This window comes from Anolis carolinensis, unplaced genomic scaffold (genome assembly GCF_035594765.1).
Source record: "Anolis carolinensis isolate JA03-04 unplaced genomic scaffold, rAnoCar3.1.pri scaffold_10, whole genome shotgun sequence".
Lineage (NCBI taxonomy): Eukaryota > Metazoa > Chordata > Lepidosauria > Squamata > Dactyloidae > Anolis > Anolis carolinensis.
Genome location: NW_026943821.1, coordinates 5,640,129 through 5,667,135, shown reverse-complemented (window position 1 = coordinate 5,667,135; position 27,007 = coordinate 5,640,129). Strand labels below are relative to the sequence as shown.

General features: G+C 39.2%; 1 protein-coding gene across 1 annotated transcript in view; it reads right to left on the bottom strand.

Annotated features, from left to right (window-relative positions):
• The window catches only part of ptgir (prostaglandin I2 receptor), a 46,058-nt gene extending 20,836 nt beyond the window's left edge, over window positions 1–25,222 (bottom strand). The window contains exon 1 of the mRNA XM_062962662.1: window positions 21,282–25,222. Within this exon, the coding sequence (XP_062818732.1) occupies window positions 21,282–22,139 (858 nt within the window). The 5' untranslated portion in view covers window positions 22,140–25,222. The remainder of the gene's footprint in view (window positions 1–21,281) is intronic.
• Window positions 25,223–27,007: the final 1,785 nt, after the last annotated feature.

Below are 27,007 nucleotides of genomic sequence, written 5' to 3'. Positions count from 1 at the left end.
GATATGCTGGATTTCGTATCACAAAATCACAAGTCGAACACTTCCCAAGTGTCTAGGACTGTGTGATGTATTTTGGGATGATGCGTGCAGATCCCAGGAGGGTGGCCTTTTGCAGTTGGCAGATCATTATTATTATTATTAATAATAATAATAATAATAATAATAATAATAATAACAACTGAAATGATCAGCAAACGAGTGCAAAAAGTCAAGAACTGGACATCGCCTGGTAGTGATCAACTTCATGGATTTTGGCTCAAACATCTGATTAGTTTACATGGAAAAATGGCCCAACAATTCAATGAGATGCTGCAGAAAGGAAGTATCAGTGAATGGCTAACAACTGGAAGAACTTACCTGATACAAAAGGATCCAACAAAAGGAGCAGCACCAGGAAACTACAGGCCAATAACGTGTCTGCCCACTATGTTTAAACTACTGACTGGCATCATAGCTGACAGAATTCAAGACTATCTTGAAGAAAAAAACATCTTGCCAGATGAACAGAAAGGCAACAAACGGAAAAGCAGGGGCACAAAAGACCAGTTATTGATTGACAAAATGATTCTGGAGAACTGTAAAAGCCGAAAAGCTAATCTTCACATGACGTGGATTGACTACAAAAAGGCCTTTGACTCACTCCCACACAGCTGGATCATCAAGTGCCTGGACGCCATCGGGATTAGTAAAAACGTTGGCACCTTCATTGAAAACATGATGGAGCACTGGAAAACTGAACTGTTTGTTGGAAATGAAAGCTATGGACTTGTCAACATCAGGAGAGGAATTTTCCAGGGAGACTCATTGTCCCCTCTGCTTTTCATTATTGCCATGATCCCTCTGTCAACAATCTTACAAAAAACAAATCTCGGCTATCAAACATCTAAGAATTCTCACAAAATTTCGCATCTGATGTACATGGATGACCTGAAACTGTATGGGAAAACGGAAACTGAAATCCAGTCTCTGACTAACACTGTCCGAATTTTTAGCACTGATATCAACATGGAGTTTGGTTTGGACAAATGTTCGACAGTGGCATTGAAGAAGGGAAAAATCATTGAAAGTGAGGGCATAAATATGCCCAATGGCCAAACAATAAAGTGTCACCAGCCAGAGGCCTATAAATATCTGGGCATACTACAGCTGGACAACATCAAGCATGAACATGTGAAAACTGTGGTCAGTAAAGAATACACACAAAGGGTCAGAAAAATTCTCAAAAGCAAGCTCAATGGAGGCAACACCATCAAGGCCATAAACACCTGGGCCATACCTGTCATAAGATATACTGCTGGTATCATAAACTGGACACAGATGGAACTGGATAATTTGGACAGAAAAACAAGAAAACTCATGACCATTCATCATTCCCTGCACCCTTGCAGTGATGTTGACCGGCTATATCTGCCTAGAAGATCAGGGGGCAGAGGACTCTTACAAGTAAAACAAGCAGTCAAAGAAGAAGAACATGCCCTGGCAGAATATGGAAAGCAAAGTGAAGAACCTGCTTTGATTGAAGTCAAAAATCAGAAACTCCTCAAAGCACAGCAGACAAAAAACCAGTACAAGAAAGCCATACTACAAACTAGAGCTGACAGCTGGCACAACAAAACATTGCATGGAAAGTTCCTTGACAAAATTGAAGGAAAAGCTGATCAGGAGAAGACCTGGCTCTGGCTCACGAATGGGACCCTGAAGAAGGAGACAGAAGGCCTGATCCTTGCAGCCCAGGAGCAAGACATCAGGACAAAGACAATGAAGGCCAAGATCGAAAAATCAGCTGATGACCCAAAATGCAGACTCTGCAAGGAAACTGATGAAACCATTGATCATATCCTCAGCTGCTGTAAGAAAATTGCACAGATAGACTACAAACAGAGGCACAACTACGTGGCCCAAATGATTCATTGGAACTTATGCCTCAAGTACCACCTCCCAGCAGCAAAGAACTGGTGGGATCACAAACCTGCAAAAGTATTGGAAAATGAGCACGCAAAGATACTGTGGGACTTCCGAATCCAGACTGACAAAGTTCTGGAACACAACACACCAGACATCACAGTTGTGGAAAAGAAAAAGGTTTGGATCATTGATGTCGCCATCCCAGGTGACAGTCGCATTGACGAAAAACAACAGGAAAAACTCAGCCGCTGTCAGGACCTCAAGATTGAACTTCAAAGACTCTGGCAGAAACCAGTGCAGGTGGTCCCGGTGGTGATGGGCACATTGGGTGCCGTGCCAAAAGATCTCAGCCAGCATTTGGAAACAATAGACATTGACAAAATTACGATCTGCCAACTGCAAAAGGCCACCCTGCTGGGATCTGCACGCATCATCCGAAAATACATCACACAGTCCTAGACACTTGGGAAGTGTTCGACTTGTGATTTTGTGATATGAAATCCAGCATATCTATCTTGTTTGCTGTGTCATAATAAAATAATAATAATAATAATAATAATAATAATAATAATAATAATAATATCCCGCTTTATCTCTCCTGAAGGAGACTCAAAGCAGCTGCCGAGGAGTGAAGCCTCTTTATATATGTGTGTGTGTTTATGTGTATATGTCATGTGTATGTATATACCGAGGGATTATCGTATATACTCGAGTATAAGCCGACCCGAATACAAGCCGAGGCACCTAATTTTACCACAAAAAACTGGGAAAACATTGACTCCAGTATAAGCCGAGATACCAATAAAATTACCGTATATACTCGAGTATAAGCCGACCCGAATACAAGCCGAGGCACCTAATTTTACCACAAAAAACTGGGAAAACATTGACTCCAGTATAAGCCAGTATTATTTCAGAAATAAAAACAGATACCAATAAAATTACACTAATTGAAGCATCGGTAGGTTAAATGTTTTTGAATATTTACATAAAGCTTTAATTTAAGATAAGATTGTCCGACTCTGATTAAATCATTATTGTGAACTTCTTCAAAGTAAATGTGCTTATGTATCCTTTTAATAATAATAGAGTAAAATATGACTGAGGATTACTGAGGATGGTGCAATATCGCTGCCTTGCAGCGTTTTAATTTTTGTATACTTTTTATTATGTTTTAATTGTTTTGTTTTATAGTATATTTGTTGCTGGCCCTCGTGGCAGAATGTAAGCCGCTCTGAGTCCCCTCGGGGAGAAGGGCGGGGTATAAATGCATGTAATAAATAATAAATAATACATGTAATAATAATAAATACAGGAAAAATACATGTAATAATAAATAGAGTAAAATAATAAATGCAATAATAAAAATACAGTAGAGTCTCACTAATCCAAGCCTCGCTTATCCAAGTTTCTGGATTGTCCAAGCCATTTTTGTAGTTAATGTTTTCAATATATCGTGATATTTTGGTGCTAAATTCGTAAATACAGTAATTACAACATAACATTACTGCATATTGAACTACTTTTTCTGTGAAATTTGTTGTATAACATGAAGTTTTGGTGCTTAATTTGTAAAATCATAACCTAATTTGATGTTTAATAGGCTTTTCCTTAATCCTTCCTTATTGTCCAAGATATTCGCTTATCCAAGCTTCTGCCGGCCCGTTTAGCTTGGATAAATGAGACTCTACTGTAATAATAACAAGATCAGAGTGAAATAATAAATGTATTATTTTTATTTTTATTATTATTATTAATAATAATAATAATAATAGAGTAAAATTAATGTAATAGTAGCAACAATAATAGAGAAAAATAATAAATGTAGCATATATTCTTGAGTATAAGCTGACCCAAATATAAGCCAACCAGGACCCTCACCTGAGTATAAGCCGAGGGGGGCTTTTTCAGTCTTAAAAAGAGGGCTGAAAAACTAGGCTTATACTCGAGTATATACAATACTTTTCAAAATGCATCTTACTGATCAATTGCAAGATCACCTTGATTTGGGGGAGTTGTAGTTCACCTACATCCAGAGAGCACTGTGAACTCAAACCTAGATGGATCTGGACCAAACTTGGCACACAGACCTGATATGCAAAAATTTGATTACTGGAGGGCTTTAGGGGGAACTGACCTTCCTTTCTGGGAGTTGTAGTTCACCCACAACCAGAGAAACTGTGGCCTCCACCAATGATGGACCTGGACCACACAGAACCCCCTTGACGAACCCAACCTACTGGAGGGGTTTGAGGGGGCTGACTCACCATAGTGGGAGTTGTAGTTCACCCTGTAGCCAGAGAGTGCACTGAACCCCATCTATGATGCATCCAGACTAGAGCAAACTTACCCAACATAACAAACTTGACGTACTGATGGAGTTTTTCAGGGTTAACCTGGCATGATGTGAGTTGTAGTTCACCCACAACCTTATGCATTTTGTACAATTAAAAAATTGACCTTTTCAGATAACCCGGGAAACGGTGGGTACACAAACTAGTGTGTGTGTGTGTGTGTGTGTGTGTATACTAGCTGTGGCCAGCCACACGTAGCTGTGGCGAAGTATGGTGGTATGAGAAATAAAGTATTGAGGAATTGGTGGTAGTTAATGTAAATGGTAAAGGCTTTCCCCTGACATTAAGTCCATTATAAATGGGTTATATAGCTGTGTGGAAGGGCCTTGAGTCTACACTGCCATATAATCCAGTTCAAATCAGATAATCTGTATTTTATAGGCAGTGTGGAAGAGGCCTAAGTGAGGCCTAACTCTGCCTGTCCCCTGGGCTGAGTGGATTGCTAGGAGACCAAGTGGCGGAGCTTAGCCTTCTAACTGGCAGCAATTGGATAAAAACAATTCTTCCTCCCTCTAATTAGGACTTCCTTTTTCTTTTCTTTTTGTTGTATATTCTTTTCTTTTTATTGTTATAATTGTATTATTTTACTTTGTTTAAATAATGTGTATTATGTTGTTATGTAATGTTTGTGTTGCTTTTATGACTGTAAACCGCCCGGAGTCCCATCCGGGAGATAGGGCGGTATATAAATAAAGTTTTATTATTGTATGAACATAGAGGCATGGATGAGGGGTTGTGCTGCCAAGTTTAATGTTTCTGGGATGTGTAGTTTTGTTGTTTTGTCCTAGGCCGAAATTTCATTACCCTTTTATATATATAGATACTAGCTGTACCCTGCCACGTGTTGCTGTGGCGAAGTATGGTGGTATGGGAGATAAAGTATTGAGGAATTGGTGGTAGTTAAGGTAAAGGGTAAAGGTTTTCTCCTGACATTAAGTCCAGTTGTGTCCGACTGCACACTGAAGTGGATTATATGGCAGTGTGGAGTCAAGATAATCCAGTTCAAAGCAGATAATATAAGATTATAAATGGGTTATATAGCTGTGTGGAAGGGCCTTGAGTCTACACTGCCATATAATCCAGTTCAAATCTGATAATTTGTATTTTATAGGCAGTGTGGCTTAAGTGAGGCCTAACTCTGCCTGTCCCCTGGGCTGAGTGGGTTGCTAGGAGGCCAAGTGAGCAGAGCTTAGCCTTTTAACTGGCAGCAATTGGATAAAAACAATTATTCCTCTCCCTCTAATTAGGACTTTATTTTTCTTTTCTTTTTGTTGGATGAACGTAGAGGCATGGATGAGGGGATGTGCTGCCAAGTTTAGTGTTTCTGGGATGTGTAGTTTTGTTGTTTTGTCCTAGGCCTAAATTTCATTACCCTTTTATATATATAGATATACAGTAGAGTCTGACTTATTCAAGCCTCGCTTATCCAAGCCTCTGGATAATCCAAGCCATTTTTGTAGTCAATGTTTTCAATATATCGTGATATTTTGGTGCTAAATTCGTAAATACAGTAATTACAACATAACATTACTGCATATTGAACTACTTTTTCTGTCAAATGTGTTGTATAACATGATGTTTTGGTGCTTAATTTGTAAAATCATAACCTAATTTGATGTTTAACAGGCTTTTCCTTAATCCCTCCTTATTATCCAAGATATTCACTTATCCAAGCTTCTGCCGGCCCGTTTAGCTTGGATAAGTGAGACTCTACTGTATATATATATCAGCCATCAGATATAAACAGTGGGAAAATAACAATTGCTTATCCGACTACAATAAGTGACTGTTGTTATCACCGTTCCTTTGTTCGTCTCTCAAAGCTTTTTGCGCATCTTGCAGATGAGTAAAGTGATTATTTGCAAATAGGAAACGGAAGAGCCTTCCTAACTAGGTCACATCAATGCTCTCTTCTCGGATAGCGATCAAACCCTTGGAGATTAAGGCCGATTCCGAAATTGCTTCCTCTTGTCTAATTGGGTTTGCGGCCTCTCCAAAAACATCTCAGTGCGCAATATTTTTTTGTCCAATGCGCACAGCATTTCCTGCGATGACAGCCTGGGTTCGAAAGGTGATTCACGGCTTCCGGCCCGAGAAGTCGCCATTTGTTTGTAAATTGAGCCAACTTGCAGATTTTTCAGATTTCATCTCCAGGAGAGAGAAAGAGATGCTGAGATGGAGTGCTTGTGGCACACGTCCTTTTTTCCCCTCCACTGTAATTGGGGACTCATTCTGCATACGTTTTCATCTGGTTGACTTACATTTTGAAAAGTACTGTATATACTCGATTATAAGCCTAGTTTTTCAGCCCTCTTTTTAAGACCGAAAAAGCCCCCCTCGGCTTATACTCGGGTGAGGGTCCTGGTTGGCTTATATTTGGGTCAGCTTATACTCGAGAATATATGGTACATTTATTATTTTTCTCTATTATTATTGGTATTACTACCTTTATTATTTTTCTCTATTAGTTTTGCTACTATTACATTTATTTTACTCTATTATTATTATTATTATTATTATTATTATTACATTTATTATTTCACTCTGATCTTATTATTATTGCATTTATTATTTTACTCTATTTATTATTACATGTATTGTTTTCCTGTACAGTAGAGTCTCGCTTATCCAAGCTAAACGGGCCGGCAGAAGCTTGGATAAGCGAATATGTTGGATAAGGAGAGATCAAGGAAAAGCCTATTAAACATTAAATTAGATTATGATTTTACAAATTAAGCACCAAAACATCATGTTATACAACACATTTGCCCGAAAAAGCAGTTCAATACACAGTAATGCTATGTAGTAATTACTGCATTTACGAATTTAGCACCAAAATATCACAATGTATTGAAAACACTGACTACAAAAATGCGTTGGATAATCCAGAACGTTGGATAAGCGAGTTTTGGATAAGTGAGACTCTACTGTATTTATTTTTATTATTACATGTATTATTTTACTCTATTATTATTAAAAGGATACATAAGCACATTTACATTGAAGAAGATGAGAATAACGATTTGATCAGAGTTGGACAGTCTTATCTTATATTTGAGCTTTATGTAAATATTCAAAAACACCTAACCGACTGAGGCCTCAATTAATGTAATTTTATTGGTATCTATTTTTATTTCTGAAATTTACCACCCTCGGCTTATACTGGAGTCAATATTTTCCCAGTTTTTATAATTAATATTATTATATCACATTATTATTAATATTATATTGCATTACATTATGATATTAGTATCAATATTATATGTATATAAAGGTAAAGGTTTCCCCTGGCATTAAGTCCAGTTGTGTCTGACTCTGGGCGTTGGTGCTCATCTCCATTTCTAAGCCGAAGAGCTGGCGTTGTCCGTAGACACCTCCAAGGTCATGTGGCCGGCATGACTGCATGGAGTGCCGTTACCCTCCCAACGGAGCGGTACCTATTCATCTACTCACATTTCCATGTTCTCGAACTGCTAGGTTGGCAGAAGCTGGAGCAACAGCAGGCACTCATTCCGCTCCTGGGATTTGAACCTGGGACTTTTTGGTCCGCAAGTTCAGCAGCTCAGCGCTTTAACACACTGCGCCACCAGGGGCTTCCGGATGTTGGCCATAGGCTTGCCATTATTCCGGTGAAATTCACCTTTTTTTTTCGCCTGTCTGGAAGTGCACATGGAAAGCTGCCCAGACCCAAACACATGGTTCGTATTCCAAGGGAAAGTACCTATATAGCCCATTGCAGGCTAACCATTGCTGAGGCCGCTTATGGGCTTCCTTATTTGCGTAACCCCGGGCAGGAGACTTGCAGGCACGCCCGAAAGGGAGAAAGATAAGCGGATCCGCCTCTAAAAATGCACTGCGTTGGCTCCACACACCTTTTGCAATCTGAGTCTAAGTTTGTGGGGTTCTTCCTTCTCAACCCACCCATCTCCTATTCCAAGGTTCCTCACTACAGCAAAAGCATGAAGGCCACAAAGGTCCAAAAACCCTTAGACAACTCCCATCCAGTTTCCCAGTTTCCACAATGTGGGCAAAACATCAGGAAAGAAAGCTTCTGGAACATGGCCATACATCCCGAAAGACTCACAGCATTTCTGAGCCAAGGACACTTGCCTAGCGACCTGGTTCTGTGGATAATGGAATTGTAGTCTAATGTATCTGGAGATCACCGGATTAAAGAAAAGACTGGTCTATGCCGTAAGCGGAATGCAAGCAATGGAGTCGGGTGACCCGACCAGTTTCCGTGGGTGGAAAAGCAGCTGGACTTGGGCAGACTGTTGCAATTTCTTCTGGCAAAGATTCACTTTCTAAATATTTCTCGGTGCTTTTCAAGCTGTGGGAATGCCAACACCTTGGAAAGTCAGCAGGTGAAGCTGAGATAAAATTAAAACGTCACTAAAAAAAAAGGAAAAACGGTTCCTGTACTTTTATTAGGAATTTCAGCAGGTGTTGTTTAATTACCTGGTTGTGTATTAAAATAACAAACGCAAAACCAGGGGTCCCCAAACTAAGGCCCGGGGGCCAGATGTGGCCCTCCAAGGTCATTTACCTGGCCCCCGCCCTCAGTTTTATAATATAATATTTTACATCAGTTTTAATAATATAATGTATTGTATATACATATAATATTGATAATCTTATGTTATACAATATAATACTAATAGTAATACCATATAATAATACAGTAGAGTCTCCCTTATCCAACGTAAACGGGCCGGCAGAACGTTGGATAAGCGAATATGTTGGATAATAAGGAGAGATTAAGGAAAAGCCTATTAAACATCAAATTAGGTTATGATTTTACAAATTAAGCACCAAAACATCATGTTAGACAACAAATTTGAAAGAAAAAGTAGTTCAATACGCAGTAATGTTATGTTGTAATTACTGTATTTATGAATTTAGCACCAAAATACCATGATATATTGAAAACATTGACTACAAAAATGCGTTGGATAATCCAGAACGTTGGATAAGCGAGTGTTGGATAAGTGAGACTCTACTGTATTAATTATATGTTATATATTACATATTATATAATAGTATAGTGATATAGTTCAATATAGTAATATATAATGCTAATATTGTGTTATGCTAATAATATAATATATTGAATGCAGCTGCTCTGAGTCCCCTTCGGGGTGAGAAAAGTGGGATATAAATGTAGTAAATAAATGCAGTAAATAATTAATTTTAGACTTAGGTTCGGCCAAAGTATGACATGACTTGAAGGCACACAACAACAACAACAATCCTAATTAACTTGACTATCTCATTGGCCAGTAACAGGCCCACACTTTCCATTGAAATCCTAATAGGTTTATGTTGGTTAAAATTGTTTTCATTTTTAAATATTGTATTGTTCTTTTGTTGTTGTTGTTGTAGTTGCACTACAAATAAGATGTGCAGTATGCATAGGAATTTGTTTGCATTTTTTTTTCAAATGATAATTCGGTCCCTCAACAGTCTGAAGGATTGTGGACTGGCTCTCTGCTTAAAAAGTTTGGGGACCCCTGCGCAAAACCATTAAAAAAAGAATGCAGTGAAGGTTGAAGACCTTGCAAAACTACGACGCCCAGGATTCCATAGCACCGGGGTCCCATCTACACTGCCATATGATCCAGTTTCCGAATCCAGATTATTTGCTTTGAACTGGATTATATGAGTCTACAGGCCATACTCATATATATACTGTATATACTCGAGTATAAGCCTAGTTTTTCAGCCCTTTTTTAGGACTGAAAAAAACCCTCCTCGGCTTATATTCGGGTGAGGGTCCTGGTGGGCTTATATTCAGGTCGGCTTATACTTAAGTATATATGGTATGTTTATTATTTTTCTCTATTATTATTCTTATTGTTACATTTATTATTTTACTCTATCAAGTATTATTATTACATTTATTATTTTACTCTATTATTGTTACTTTTACATTTACAGTTAGAGTCTCGCTTATCCAACATAAACGGGCCGGCAGAACGTTGGATAAGCGAATATGTTGGATAATAAGGAGGGATTAAGGAAAAGTCTATTAAACATTAAATTAGGTTATGATTTTACAAATTAAGCACCAAAACATCATGTTATACAACAAATTTGACAGAAAAAGTAGTTCAATACACAGTAATGCTATGTAGTAATTACGGTATTTACGAATTTAGCACCAAAATATCACGATGTATAGAAAACATTTACTACAAAAATACGTTGGATAATCCAGAATGTTGGATAAGCGAGTGTTGGATACGTGAGACTCTACTGTATATATGATATATTTATTATTTTTCTCTATTATTATTGTTATTTTTACATTTATTATTTTACTCTATCAAGTATTATTTCATTTATTATTTTACTCTATTATTGTTGTTACTTTTACATTTATTTTACTCTATTTTGTTATTAATAATACATTTATTATTTTACTCTATTATTACATTTATTATTTTACTGCATTTATTATTAGTAGTAGTACATTTATTATTTCACTCTATGATTATTAAAAGGATACATAAGCACATTTACATTAAAAAGATGGAAATAATGATTTAATCAGAGTTGGACACTCATATCTTAAATTACAGTTTGATGTAAAGATTCAAAAACATTTAAACTACTGATGCCTCAATTAGTGTAATTTTATTGGTATCTCGGCTTATACTGGAGTCAATGTTTTCCCATGTTTTTTGTGTGGTAAAATTAGGTGCCTTGGCTTGTATTCGGGTCAGCTTATACTGGAGTATATATGGTAATTTATTGGTATCTTGGCTTATACTGGAGTCAATGTTTTCCCAGTTTTTTGTGGTAAAATTAGGTGCCTCGGCTTGTATTCAGGTCGGCTTATACTCGAGTATATACGGTAATTTTATTGGTATCTCGGCTTATACTGGAGTCAATGTTTTCCCAGTTTTTTTGTGGTAAAATTAGGTGCCTCGGCTTGTATTCGGGTCGACTTATACTCGAGTATATACAGTAATGTTATTGGTATCTTGGCTTATACTGGAGTCAATGTTTTCCCAGGTTTTTTTGGTGGTAAAATTAGGTGCCTCGGCTTATATTTGGATCGGTTTATACTCGAGTATATATGGTAATTTTATTGGTATCTTGGCTTATACTGGAGTCAATGTTTTCCCAGTTTTTTGTGGTAAAATTAGGTGCCTCGGCTTGTATTCGGGTCGGCTTATACTGGAGTATATATGGTAATTTTATTGGTATCTTGGCTTATACTGGAGTCAATGTTTTCCCAGTTTTTTGTGGTAAAATTAGGTGCCTCGGCTTGTATTCGGGTCGGCTTATACTGGAGTATATACGGTAATTTTATTGGTATCTTGGCTTATACTGGAGTCAATGTTTACCCAGTTTTTTTGTGGCAAAATTAGGTATTCGGGTCGGCTTATACTCGAGTATATATAGTCATTTTATTGGCATCTCGGCTTATACTGGAGTCAATGTTTTCCCAGTTTTTTTGTGGTAAAATTAGGTGCCTCGGCTTATATTCGGGTCGGCTTATACTCGAGTATATACGGTACTTGAGTATAAGCTGACCTGAATATAAGCCCACCAGGACCCCCACCCGAGTATAAGCCGAGGAGGGTTTTTTTCAGTTCTAAAAAAGGGCTGAATAACTAGGCTTATACTCGAGTATATACAGTATTTATTTTCTCTTAAGAAATCACATCTGTTGGTTGATGCACGGGACTGGTTGTTGTTCAGCTTCTGCCTTATTTCATGTCTCGGCTTATGGGCTCCAGTATTGGTTTCTAAATGGATTACATCTCCAAAGGTAGCTTTTGCCCTGGGCCGTCTCGATCCAATCTCTTTCCCTGCATCCTGCCAATTGCGATGATACTGCACAGCACTGATGTTATCGTGCGCTCGCGCTCTAATGCCTTCCCAGAAACGGTTGGCACGGCCAGGAGAGGATATAGGCTCGCTTCCCCATATGGGCAGCCTTTCGGCAGAGCAAGGCACTCGCAAAAGATGTACGATGCCCCTGGGATGCTCTGGCGGCCTTCCATGCCAGCCGCAATGATTAAATTTTAATCGGAGAGCAAGGCGTTTTCAAGGCAATGTTTTGACTATCAAGACATAGACCAGGGGTCCACAAACTACGGCCCGCGGGCCACATGAGGCCCATCGAAGCCATTTATCTGGCCCCCGCGGCACAAAGGCTAAATGGCCCAAGGGGTGTCTTCCAACCCTCTTTATTATTATTATTATTATTATTATTATTATTATTATTATTATTATTATTATTGTGATGATGATGATGATGATGATGATGATGATGATGATGATGATTAACATTGAGGCTTGGTGGCCATCCATCAGGGGTGCTTTGCTTGTGCATTTGGTGCACAAAGGCAGAAGGGGATTGGACTAAATGGCTCAAGGAGTCTCTTCCAACCCTCTTTATTATTATTATTATTGACACAACGACGTTGTATGACACAGCAAACAAGATAGATATGCTGGGTTTCGTTTCACAAAATCACAAGTCGAACACTTCCCAAGTGTCTAGGACTGTGTGATGTATTTTCGGATGATGCATGCAGATCCCAGCAGGGTGGCTTTTTGCAGTTGGCAGATCGTAATTTTGTCAATGCCTATTGTTTCCAAATGCCGGCTGAGATCTTTCGGCACGGCACCCAGTGTGCCCATCACCACCGGGACCACCTGCACTGGTTTCTGCCAGAGTCTTTGCAGTTCAATCTTGAGGTCCTGATAGCGGCTGAGTTTTTCCTGTTGTTTTTCATCAATGCGACTGTCACCTGGGATGGCAACATCAATGATCCAAACCTTGTTCTTTTCCACAACTGTGATGTCTGGTGTGTTGTGTTCCAGAACTTTGTCAGTCTGGATTCGGAAGTCCCACAGTATCTTTGCTTGCTCATTTTCCAATACTTTTGCAGGTTTGTGATCCCACCAGTTCTTTGCTGCTGGCAGGTGGTACTTGAGGCATAAGTTCCAATGAATCATTTGGGCCACATAGTTGTGCCTCTGTTTGTAGTCTGTCTGTGCAATTTTCTTACAGCAGCTGAGGATATGATCAATGGTTTCATCGGTTTCCTTGCACAGTCTGCATTTTGGGTCATCAGCTGATTATTATTATTATTATTATTATTATTATTATTATTATTATTATTATTATTATTAACATTGAGGCTGGGAGGCCATCCATCAGGGGTGCTTTGCTTGTGCATTTGGTGCACAAAGGCAGAAGGGGATTGGACTAAATGGCTCAAGGAGTCTCTTCCAACCCTCTTTGTTGTTGTTGTTGTTGTTATTAACATTGAGGCTGGGAGGACATCTGTTAGGGATGCTTTGCTTGTGCTTTTGGTGCACAAAGGCAGAAGGGAGTTGGGCTAAATGGCCCAAGGGGTCTCTTCCAACCCTCTTTATTATTATTATTATTATTATTATTATTGACACAACAACATTGTATGACACAGCAAACAAGATAGATAGATATGCTAGATTTCGTATCACAAAATCACAAGTCGAACACTTCCCAAGTGTCTAGGACTGTGTGATTTATTATTATTATTATTATTATTATTATTATTATTATTATTATTATTATTATTAATATTGAGGCTGGGAGGCCATCTGTCAGGGGTGCTTTGCTTGTGCTTTTGGTACACAAAGGCAGAAGGGAGTTGGGCTAAATGGCCCAAGGGGTCTCTTCCAGCCCTCTTGATTATTATTATTATTATTATTATTATTATTGACACAAAGATCAAGTATGACTCAGCAAACGGGATCTATATGCTGGATTTCGTATCACAAAATCACAAGTCGAACACTTTCCAAGTGTTTAGGGCTGTGTGATGTATTTAATAATACAGTAGTCTCATTTATCCAAGACTCACTTATCCAAGGTTCTGGATTATCCTATGCATTTTTGTGGTCAATGTTTGCAATGCATTGTAATATTTTGGTGCTAAATTCGTAAACACAGTAATTGCAACATAACATTACTGCGTATTGAACTACTTTTTCTCTCAAATTTGTTGTATAACATGATGTTTTGGTGCTTAATTTGTAAAATCATAACCTAATTTGATGTTTAATAGGCTTTTCCTTAATCCCTCCTTATTATCCAAGATATTCGCTTATCCAAGCTTCTGCTGGCCCGTTTAGCTTGGATTAGTGAGACTCTACTGTATTATTATTATTAACATTGAGGCTGGGAGGCCATCTGTCAGGGGTGCTTTGCTTGTGCTTTTGGTGCACAAAGGCAGAAGGGGATTGGACTAAATGGCTCAAGGGGTCTCTTCCGACTCTTATTATTATTATTATTATTGACACAACTACACTGTATGACACAGCAAACAAGATAAATATGCTGGATTTCGTATCACAAAATCACAAGTCGAACACTCCCCAAGTGTCTAGGACTGTGTGATGTATTTTCGGATGATGCGTGCAGATCCCAGGAGGGTGGCCTTTTGCAGCTGGCAGATCGTGATTTTGTCAATGTCTATTGTTTCCAAATGCCGGCTGAGATTATTATTATTATTATTATTATTATTATTATTATTATTATTATTATTGACACAAAGATCTATATGACTCAGGGAACGAGATCTATATGCTGGATTTTGTATCACAAAATCACAAGTTGAACACTTCCCAAGTGTTTAGGACTGTGTGATGTATATAATAATAACAATAATAATAATAATAATAATAATAATAATACAGTAGAGTCTCACTTATCCAAGCTAAACAGGCCAGCAGAAGCTTGGATATGCGAATATGTGTGGCAGGATAAAATTAAAATAGATAAACAATTTGGAAACCATTTTATTAGATCAGCCCTAATCGCAACTTGGCTAAAATACAAAAGATTCCTATATGAGAAAACACCGCTTTGGCTGTCACCTTTAGAAGCAACACAACTAAGATTGCTCGGCTGGCAAAAATGGCCAATATACTCTGAAATAATCAAAAAAACAGAGACAAGAGGATCCACACCCCCTATGAAAGAATGGGAGGAAATTAAAAGAGATTATGAAAATATTACATGGCTACAATATTATCAACTAAAAGAACACTATACAAAAGATAAAATGATAGGTTTTAGCACGACTACCACGTTCTGGGATAATTTACTTAAAAGGGAAAAGAAAATTATAACAATCATATACAATAAACTATTAGAGTGGAATACAGAAACAGAAATTGTTAAAGAGTCAATGACAAAATGGTCCAGAAATATAGGAAGGCCGATAACTATAGATGAATGGAACGATATATGGAACAAAAAGATTAAATTATGTTATTCGACAGACTTAAAAGAAAATTGGCAAAAAACAATACATAGATGGTACTTAACACCCAAAAAACTAGGACATATGTATAAAGACAAGGACAATAGGTGTTGGCACTGTAGAGAACAAGTGGGGTCATACTTCCACATGTGGTGGAACTGTAAAGAAATTAAAAAAATTCTGGAAAATAATCCACAAAGAATGTAAAAAGATATTAAAACTAGAATTTGAATGTAAACCGGAATATTACCTATTAGGTCTATATAACCCTAAAGAAGAGACAAAGACTATGCCAGAGAAAGAAAAAGGTAACAAGGAGAGAGTTTTCACTTACGCTTTAACAGCGGCCAGACTCGTGATAGCAAGAAATTGGAAGGAGAAGAAAAACCTCACTAAAGAATCTTGGCTGGAGAAATTAATGGACATTAAAAATATGGATAGATTGACCTTCTTGATGAAAAAATCAACTGGAAGACCAATTAAGGAGACAAACTGGACGCTCCTCGAAGAATACATTCAAGACATGTCGAGATGAAGTAATCAATATGTCAGGAAGATGGAAGTTAACTGATTGGAAGTCACTCCCCCCTCTCCCCCCCCCCCTCACTGGTTAGGGCCTTCTCCCATATCATCCCCCACAACCACCCCCCCCCCTTTTTTTCTTTCTTTACTTCTTACCTCGAAGCAATTTAGTTTCAGCTCCCCAAGTTATCCTTATTCTTGCCCTCTAGTTTATCTTCACCCCCCCCCCCCATTTTTCCTTTACCACTGTATAACTTTGAAACTTCAATTAAAAAAAAAAAAGGATAAGCGAATATGTTGGATAATAAGGAGGGATTAAGGAAAAGCCTATTAAACATCAAATTAAGTTATGATTTTACAAATGAAGCACCAAAACATCATGTTATACAACAAATTTGACAGAAAAAAGGAGTTCAATACGCAGTAATGCTATGTTGTAATTACTGTATTTACGAATTTAGCACCAAAATATCACGATATATTTAAAACATTGACTACAAAAATGCATTGGATAATCCAGAATGTTGGATAAGCGAGGCTTGGATAAGTGAGGCTCTACTATAGTTGGGAGAGACCCCAAGGGCTAACCAGTCCAACCTTCTATTTATATATCTCTATATCATATCCTTATCTATCTATCTATCTATCCATCTATCCATCTACCCATCTATCTATCCTATCCTACAATTGGAGGAAACCCCAAAGGCCATCCAGTCCAGCCCCATTCTGTCATGCAGGACGACACAATCAAAGCCCTCCTGACAGATGGCCATCCAGACTCCACTGAATCACACTATGTAAGAAAATTGAAATGTCCTGTTCTTAGTTTGAAAGTGTTTGATTGTGCGGCACTTACTTTGAATATACTTCTAACCCTCCAGAAACTTTATTTTTGAAGTCCAAAACACCTGGAGGCCTGATCTAGATGGCACCCTGGCTTGCCTCATCGTGCTGGGAGCGGAAGTGATGCATTTGGCTCCTTCTCCCCAGGCCTAGAAACCAGACTCGGGTGAGAGGATGCCCAGCCTCCAGAAAGTGTGAGTTGTCACACTCATGGCTTCACCTTTTTCCGCCCACGCAAAGACCAAGAGAGAAAAGGTGGGGCCCGTGCGCCGGATGATTCACACCTCTCCCATGCGCCAAGACACACACACACACACCGGAGAAACCAGAGCCATTGCAAAGCACTTAGAGAGTCAATGGACTGGGAGAGAGACAGGAAGGAAGGAGAGGATGGAAATTAGGAATTGATCAGGTTCATCAGAATCCTGGAGTTGGAAAGGACCCCAAAGGCCATCCAGTCCAACCTTCAGTTGACAGAAAGACACACTCCAATCCCTCCCAACAGATGCCCATTAGGCCTCTGTTGAATAATAGAATACTAGTGTTGGAAGAGATCTCAACATCCATCCAGTCCAACCTTCAGTTGACAGAAAGACACACTCCGATCCTTCCCGACAGATGGCCATTCAGCCTCTGTTGAGTCATAGAATACTAGTGTTGGAAAGGACCCCAAAGGTCATCCAGTTCAACCCCAGTCTGCTAGGCAAGACACAATCCGATCCCTCCCGACAGATGCCCATTCCACAAGGCCCTTCCACACAGTCATATAACCCATTTATAATCTTATATTATCTGCTTTGCACTGGATTATCTTGACTCCACACTGCCATATAATCCACTTCAGTGTGCATTTTATACAGCTGTGTACAAGGGGCCTCATATAATCCAGTTCTAAGCAGATAATATAAGATTGTAAATATACAGTAGTCTCACTTATCTAACATAAACAGGCCAGTAGAACGTGGGATGTGGGTATGTTGGATAATAAGAAGGGATTCAGGAAAAGCCAACTAAACATCAAATTCGGTAATCATTATACAAATTAATGTTATACAACAAATCATGTTGTAATCATGTTATACAACAAATTTGACAGAAAAAGTAGTTCCATGCACAGTAATACTATGTAGTAATTACTGTATTACAAATTTACCACCAAAATATCACAATGAATTTAAAACATTGACTACAAAACATTTACTCCTAAAAGGCAGACTGCGTTGGATAATCCAGAGCATTGGATAAGCAAATGTTGGATAAATGAGATTCTACTATAATATATGCCACCATAATTCGCCACAGCAACGCGTGGCCGGGCACAGCTAGTAATGTATATAATGCTTATATTGTGCTATACTAATAATATAATATACTATATGTACATATCATATTGATAGTAATATTATAATGTAATAAAATATAATAAGAATAATACACTATTATAATGGTATATTTATATTCCATGTAATATTACTAATAATATTGCAGCATAGTTATATAGTACAATATAGTAATATATAATGCTTATATTGTGCTAAACTAATAATATAATATACTGTATGTACATATAATATTGATAGTAATATTATAATGTAATAAAATATAACAATAAGAATAATACACTATTATAATTGTATATTTATATTACATGTAATATTACACATAATATTGCAATATAGTGTTATAGTACAATATAGTAATACTAGCTGTGCCCTGCCACGCGTTGCTGTGGCGAAATATGGTGGTATGGGAAATAAAGTATTGAGGAATTGGTGGTAGTTATGGTAAAGGGTAAAGGTGTGGAGTCCAGATAATCCAGTTAAAGCAGATAATATAAGATTATAAATGGGTTATATAGCTGTGTGGAAGGGCCTTCTGTCTACACTGCCATCTAATCCAGTTAAAATCTGATAATTTGTATTTTATAGGCAGTGTGGAAGAGGCCTAAGTGAGGCCTAACTCTACCTGTCCCCTGGATGAATGGGTTGCTAGGAGACCAAGTGGGCGGAGCTTAGTCTTCTAACTGGCAGCAATTGGATAAAAACAATTATTCCTCTCCCTCTAATTAGGACTTTATTGTTCTTTTCTTTTTGTTGTATCAACCTAGAGGAGTGGATGATGGGTTGTGTTGTCAATTTTCGAGGTTGTGGGGTGTTTAGTTTTGTTGTTTTGGCGGTCACCAGGATTCCATCACTCTTTTATATATATAGATATAATGCTTATATTGTGCTATACTAATAATATAATATACTGTATGTACATATAACTTGTAAGCCGCCCTGAGTCCCCTTCGGGGGAGAGAAGGGCGAGATATACAGTATATACTCAAAGATAAGCTGAGTTTTCAGCCTTTTTTTTTTTAGCTGAAAAAGCCTCCCTTGGCTTATAATGGGGTCAAGGCCAAGGCTGGGCAATATTGCTTGCAATATGATATATTTCTCTCCTACTCTCCCTTATCAGTTTGTTTTCCAAAGCCTCCATCACTCTTAACCAAGGGAATGTTTTGAAAAGGGAAAAAAGGCCCTTGCAAGTCAGAAAGAAGAAATATATATAGCCATCAATCAATCTTATAAAAGCATTTTCTCCTGAAATATTTGTTAAACTCTCCTACATATATATAGGCATTAACCCCCTGCATGCATTTGCAATCCCTATGTACTTATATACAGTTTCACTTATCCAACATAAACAGGACAGCAGAACATTGGATAAGCGAATATGTTGGATAATAAGGAGAGATTAAGGAGAAGCGTATTAGACATCAAATTAGGTTATGATTTTGCAAATTAAGCACCAAAACATCATGTTATACAACAAATTTGACAGAAAAGATAGTTCAATATGCAGTAATGCTACGTAGTAAATATTGTATTTACGAATTTAGCACCAAAATATCACGATTTATTGAAAACATTGTCTACAAAAATGTATTGGATAATCCAGAACGTTGGATAAGTGAATGATGGATAAGTGAGACTCTACTGTCTATCTATCTATCTATCTATCTATCTATCTATCTATCTATCTATCTCTATCTATATACATTAATTTTCTATATGAATTTTCCCCTCATATGCTTGCAGGTCTTTGCAAATCCTATATACAATAGATCCATGTACCTGTATATCTATATCCATATATATACATTATTTAACCTACTGATGCCTCAATGAATGTAATTTTATTGGTATCTATTTTTATTTTGAAATTTACCAGTAGCTGCTTCATTTCCCACCCTTAGCTTATACTCAGGTCAATAAGTTATCCCAGTTTTTTTGTGGTAAAATTAGGTGCCTCGGCTTATATTCGGGTCGGCTTATACTCGAGTATATACGGTAAATGTCGCTAGTAAATAAATAATAAATGATACACACACACATATATATATATACATATGCTTTGGATAGCATAGGGAAGGGTCAACAACCTTGTGTTATTTCCTTTACTGTCTGGGCCCCTGTTGAGAATATTTCACTTAACTTTCTTTCATTGTGAGAATTGGATTTTGGAAAATTGGGAAAGAAGAATTGGTGCTAAACCTTCACCGAGGGAGAGATTTCTTCCTGTCTTACCCAAGGTTTGCTACCTCTTGGCAGACATTAATCCAGTGGATGCACAAGGTGTCTCTTTTTTGCATTGGCAGCATTGAAAATCCGGGCAAGTCTAATCCCTGATACTGCATTTGACTGTTCTGGGGATGCTTTTACGTAATCATAGTGGGTTGTAAATATCCAGTGTTTCTTGCTCAAGTTTTAATAATACTGAATGTTACTTGGTTTTTATCTATCCAAGAGCTAGTTCATTTGAAGGGTGTATCTTGCCATTGATTTATGTATTATTTGAGATTGTATTTTAATGATGTATTAGAATCATAGAATCATAGAATCATAGAATAGTAGAGTTGGAAGAGACCTCATGGGCCATCCAGTCCAACCCCCTGCCAAGAAGCAGGAAATCGCACTATAGTGTACTATATACACTCGAGTATAAGCCTCGCTTTTCAGCCCTCTTTTTAAGACTGAAAAAGCTCCCCTCGGCTTATACTCGGGTGAGGGTCCTGGTTGGCTTATATTTATTATGGCCCCCATAATAAAAATAGAGTAAAATAAATGTAATAGTAGTAACAATAATAGAGAAAAATAATAAATGAAATAATACCAATGATAATAGAGAAAAATAATAAATGTACCATATATTCTCGAGTATAAGCTGACCCAAATATAAACCAACCAGGACCCTCACCCGAGTATAAACTGAGGGGGGTTTTTTCAGTCTTAAAAAGAAGGCTGAAAAACTAGGCTTATACTCGAGTATATACAGTAACTCAGGAACGGCCTGTAATAGGTTTTCGGAGGGGAGTGCTACTGCATTGCACAGGACTCACCGTGAGCGGCAAGGAGCAGATGACGAAGATGATGGTCATGAGCGCCAGCAAGATGAGGTGGTCCACCTCCTCCTCCCCGCGGCTGAACCAGCTCTTGCGCCGGCGTTGGGCCACGTTGACAGAGCCACGCCGGCGGGCCTTCTGCTTGCGGTACATCTGGCAGAGGCTGGTGATGACCAAGGCGTTGCAGAGGAAAATGGCCAAGATGAGGATGGCCATCAGCGTGGCATAGGAGAGCGAGAAGGCGGCATCCTGACCCGTGGCCTTGTCCGCATCCATTTGGACGAAGCACCACGTCCCCGGGCAATACTGCTTGTACTTCCCGACTCCTAGGAAAGGCAGGCTGCAGAAGAAGGCGCTGAAGGCGTAGATGGCCGGCAGCGAGAGCTTCATCCAGCGCCGGATGTTGTGCTGGGAGTAGAAGTAGGGGTAGCTGAGGGCCAGGCAGCGCTCCACGGCCATGGCGCATAGGATGAGCATGGCCGCCTGGCTGAAGTACATCATGGAGAAGGCAAAGAGGTTGCACAGCCAGCCGTGGCCCTCCATGCCCACCAAGGTGGCGTTGCGGGAGTAGGCGACAAAGACGATGGGGCTGACGATGCACGTGCCCAGCAGGTCGGTGACGGCCAAGCCGGTCACCAGGATGCAGAAGGAGGAGGTCTTGGTGCGCAGCTCCTTGCGGTGGATGCCCAGGATGGCCAAGGCGGCCACGTTGCCCACCACGCCGGCCGCAAACATAAACGCGCTCAGCGCGGGGTTGCCGTCCTTGTGCAGCTGGGTCATGTTGCTGCAGTCCTTGGGCAGAGAGGACAAGGCAGGCAATGCCATGAGGGCCGCACCGGGGCCCAAGGGGTGCATTGGCACAAAGGGGGGCACCCGAGGAGGGTCACGGGGTTGAAGCTTCGGTCCTCGGACAGCTGATAGCAAAGAGGTGGCAAGAAAGAAGGGCTGGGAGTCAGGTTCTCCTCTGCTTCTTGATGGCACAACAGAGAGGCCTGGAAGCAGCTCAGGAAGGTCACTGAGGACTAGAGACTTAGAACCAAAAATCTCAACATGGAAAGAAATCAATCCAGCTGGGATAGGGTGGCAACTCCTGGCCAAATTACATTTGTGATGCGAAGTTGCCAGTCCTTTGTGCTGACCTTTGTGCTTCTTCTTCCAAAGAAGGAGGGGTCCGGGCCACAAAAGAGCAACACTGAGGACTAGCAACTTAGAATTTTAAAAAATTCAGCTCAGAAAGAACAACACTGAGGACTAGCAACTTAGAATTTTAAAAAATTCAGCTCAGAAAGAACAACACTGAGGACTAGCAACTTAGAATTTTAAAAAATTCAGCTCAGAAAGAACAACACTGAGGACTAGCAACTTAGAATTTTTTAAAAAAATTCAGCTCAGAAAGAACAACACTGAGGACTAGCAACCTAGAATTTTAAAAAATTCAGCTCAGGAAGAACAACACTGAGGACTAGCAACCTAGAATTTTAAAAAATTCAGCTCAGGAAGAACAACACTGAGGACTAGCAACCTAGAATTTTTAAAAATTCAGCTCAGGAAGAACAACACTGAGGACTAGCAACTTAGAATTTTAAGAACAACACTGAGGACTAGCAACTTAGAATTTTAAAAAATTCAGCTCAGAAAGAACAACACTGAGGACTAGCAACTTAGAATTTTAAAAAATTCAGCTCAGAAAGAACAACACTGAGGACTAGCAACCTAGAATTTTAAAAAATTCAGCTCAGAAAGAACAACACTGAGGACTAGCAACCTAGAATTTTAAAAAATTCAGCTCAGGAAGAACAACACTGAGGACTAGCAACCTAGAATTTTAAAAAATTCAGCTCAGGAAGAACAACACTGAGGACTAGCAACCTAGAATTTTAAAAAATTCAGCTCAGGAAGAACAACACTGAGGACTAGCAACTTAGAATTTTTAAAAATTCAGCTCAGGAAGAACAACACTGAGGACTAGCAACCTAGAATTTTAAAAAATTCAGCTCAGGAAGAACAACACTGAGGACTAGCAACTTAGAATTTTAAGAACAACACTGAGGACTAGCAACTTAGAATTTTAAAAAATTCAGCTCAGAAAGGAATCAATCCAGCTGGGATAGGATGGCAAGCCAAATAGCTTCTCACTTTTGCACTTCTACCAAGGAAGAAAGGGTCCAGGCACCTAAAGAACAAGACTGAGGACTAGCAACTTAGCATTTTAAAAGTTTCCGATCAGAAAAACAATCAGGATGGCAAGCCAAAGACCTTTGGGCTTCTTCTTCCAAGAAAGAAGGTGTCCACTGTCCAGGCACCTAAAGAACAAGACTGAGGACTAGCGACTTAGCATTAAAAGTCATGGAGTCATTCCAACTGGGATAATAGGATAAAGAAGTCAAGTCCTTCTAACCTTGAGTATCTTCCAAGGAAGAAGGTGTCCAGGTGCCAACAACACTGAGGACTAGCAACTCAGAATTTAAAATCTCAGCTTGGAAAGGAGGCGCTCCAACTGGGATAATAGGATAAAGAAGCCAAGGCCTTTGGGTTTCTTCTTCCAGCTCTTTCCAACTTTCCAAAAGTTGCCAAGTTCAGCAAAAGAGAGAGCAAGGCTGGACAATGGAGAGGCCTGGGAGCAGCTCAGGAAGATCTAACGAACAACACTGAGGACTGGCAACTTAGAAGTTACAAATGGAACTTGGCAAGGAGTTGATCCAGTTAATGGAGATGCAAAGACCTTCTGGGCTTGTTCTCCCAACGCCAGTGACTTGGCCTGGACGCCTGTCAGTTTGTGGCCAGGAGTTCCAGGCGTTGCCACCACCTCCAGCCAAAGGGAGACCTGTCTTGTCCTGTCTTTCCTTCTGCCGCCGGCTGCTTCGTTCTCCTTCTGCGAGGCTGAGCGTATGAGCTGTCAGGAGCACCCAGGCAGCCCTTTTCAACTCCAAGAGGCGGGTACAAAGGACGATGGGCCAGGCCAGGGGTGGGACTTGGCACATGCACCCATCGAGAGCCAGCCTCACAGATGTCAATGCTGCTGTTCCCTTTTTTCCCCCTTTCTTCCTCCCAGAAAGACTCCCACGCTCTTTCCTTTTCTCACTCTCCCAAAATACTTGCAGGCCAGACAAGGAAGCAGGACCAAGGAGCATCGGTTTGAGGGGGGATTCTGGGCACTGCAGTCCAACTTTCCCATGCTCTGACTCACTCCTGACGCAGACACAACCTCTCCGATGCTCACCAGTCCCAATGCACACAAGGCGCATCATGCTGCGGTTGATGTTGTAATCCATCACACAACTCTCCCTTCAGCAGTTCCTCAAACCCTTCTTTGGCTCATGCTCAGCCTCGGGAAAGGTAGCGCTGGATGAGTAAGAGGGCCAAAGGTTGTGCCTCTAAGAGAGTAATGACAGGCAACAACACAAAACTGACTTTGGGTTCATCTACACCACGGGTCCCCAAACTTTTAAAGCAGAGGGCCGGTCCACAATCCTTCAGACTGTGGTGGGGCCGAATTATCATTTGAAAAAAAAACCCGAACAAATTCCTATGCACACTGCACATGTCTTATTTGTAGTGCAAAACAACAACAACAATGAAAGAACAATACAATATTTAAAAATGAAAACAATTGTAACCAACATAAACCTATCAGGATTTCAATGGGAAGTGTGGACCTGCTTCTGGCCAATGAGATAGTCAAGTTAATTAGGATTGTTGTTGTTGTGTGCCTTCAAGTCATTTCAGACTTTGGGCGAGCCTAAGTCTAAAATTATTTATTTATTCATTTACTACATTTATTTATTACATTTATATCCCGCCCTTCTCACCCCAAAGGGGACTCAGAGCAGCTGTATGTACATACAATATATTATATTAGTAGCATAGCACAATATTGGCATTATATATTACTATATTGAACTATACCACTATACTGTAATATTATATGTAATATACATCATATAATTAATATTATTATATGGTATTATTAATATTATATTGTATAACATTATAATATTTTATCAATATTATATGTATATATAATATATTATATTATTTAAAATGATATAAAAATATATTATAAAACTGAGGGCGGGGGCCAGGTAAATGACCTTGGAGGGCCGCATCCGGCCCCCGGGCCTTAGTTTGGGGACCCCTGATCTACACCAAGGGTTCCCAAACTAAGGCCCAGGGGCCGGATGCGGCCCTCCAAGGTTATTTACCTGGCCCCCACCTTCAGTTTTATAATATAATATTTTATATCAGTTTTAATAATATAATATATTGTAGATACATATAATATTGATAATAATCTTATGTTACACAATATAATACTAATAGTAATACCATATAATAATATTAATTATATGTTATATATTACATCTATATATATAAAAGGGTAATGAAATTTCGGCCTAGGGCAAAACAACAAAACTATACATCCCAGAAACACTAAACTTGGCAGCACAACCCCTCGTCCATGCCTCTACGTTCATACAACAAAACGAAAAGAAAAATAAAGTCCTAATTAGAGGGAGAGGAATAATTGTTTTTATCCCATTGCGGTCAGAAGGCTAGGCTCCGCCCACTTGGTCTCCTAGCAACCCACTCAGCCCAGGGGACAGGCAGAGTTAGGCCTCACTTAGGCCTCTTCCACACTGCCTATAAGATACAGATTATCTGATTTTAACTGGATTATATGGCAATGTAAACTCAAGGCCCTTCCACACAGCTATATAACCCATTTATAATGGACTTAATATCAGGGGAAAACCTTTACCCTTTAACTTAACTACCACCAATTCCTCAATACTTTATTTCCCATACCACCATACTTCGCCACAGCAACGCGTGGCCGGGCACAGCTAGTAATATATAATAGTATAGTGGTATAGTTCAATATAGTAATATATAATGCTAATATTGTGTTATGCTAAAAATATAATATATTGTATGTACATACAGCTGCTCTGAGTCCCCTTCGGGGTAAGAAGGGTGGGATATAAATGTAGTAAATAAATGCAGTAAATAAATAATTAATTTTAGACTTAGGCTTGCCCAAAGTCTGACATGACTTAAAGGCACACAACAACAACAACAATCCTAATTAACTTGACTATCTCATTGGCCAGTAGCAGGCCCACACTTTCCATTGAAATCCTGATAGGTTTCTGTTGGTTAAAATTGTTTTCATTTTTAAATATTGTATTGTTCTTTCGTTGTTGTTGTTGTTGTTGTTGTTGTTGCACTACAAAGAAGACATGTGCAGTATGCATAGGAATTTGTTTGTATTTTTTTTTTCAAATGATAATTCGGCTGAAGGATTGTGGACCGGCCCTCTGCTTAAAAAGTTTGAGGACCCCTGATCTATAAGATCCCATATTACACCGATTCTGAAACAACTGCATTGGCTACCAATAGAACATCGGACCTCTTGCAAGATACTGATCCTGACATTTAGAGCTCGAAATAGCCAAGGACCACTATGGCTTAGGGACTGCCTAATTCCTTTTTTCCATCAGTGGTCACCTTGATCCTCCCAGGAAAACCTCCTATACATACTGGGCCCTAGGGAGGTACACCTGGAAGCTACAAGGCGGAGAGCCTTTTCGACCGATGCTCCAATTCTGTGGAACTCATTGCCTCCATATGTTAGAGCAATGTCGGAGTTGCGACCTTTTGTAAAAGCGCTCAAGACTTGGCTGTTTGGCTGTGCATTTAAGTAAATCAGATCTAATTTGCCA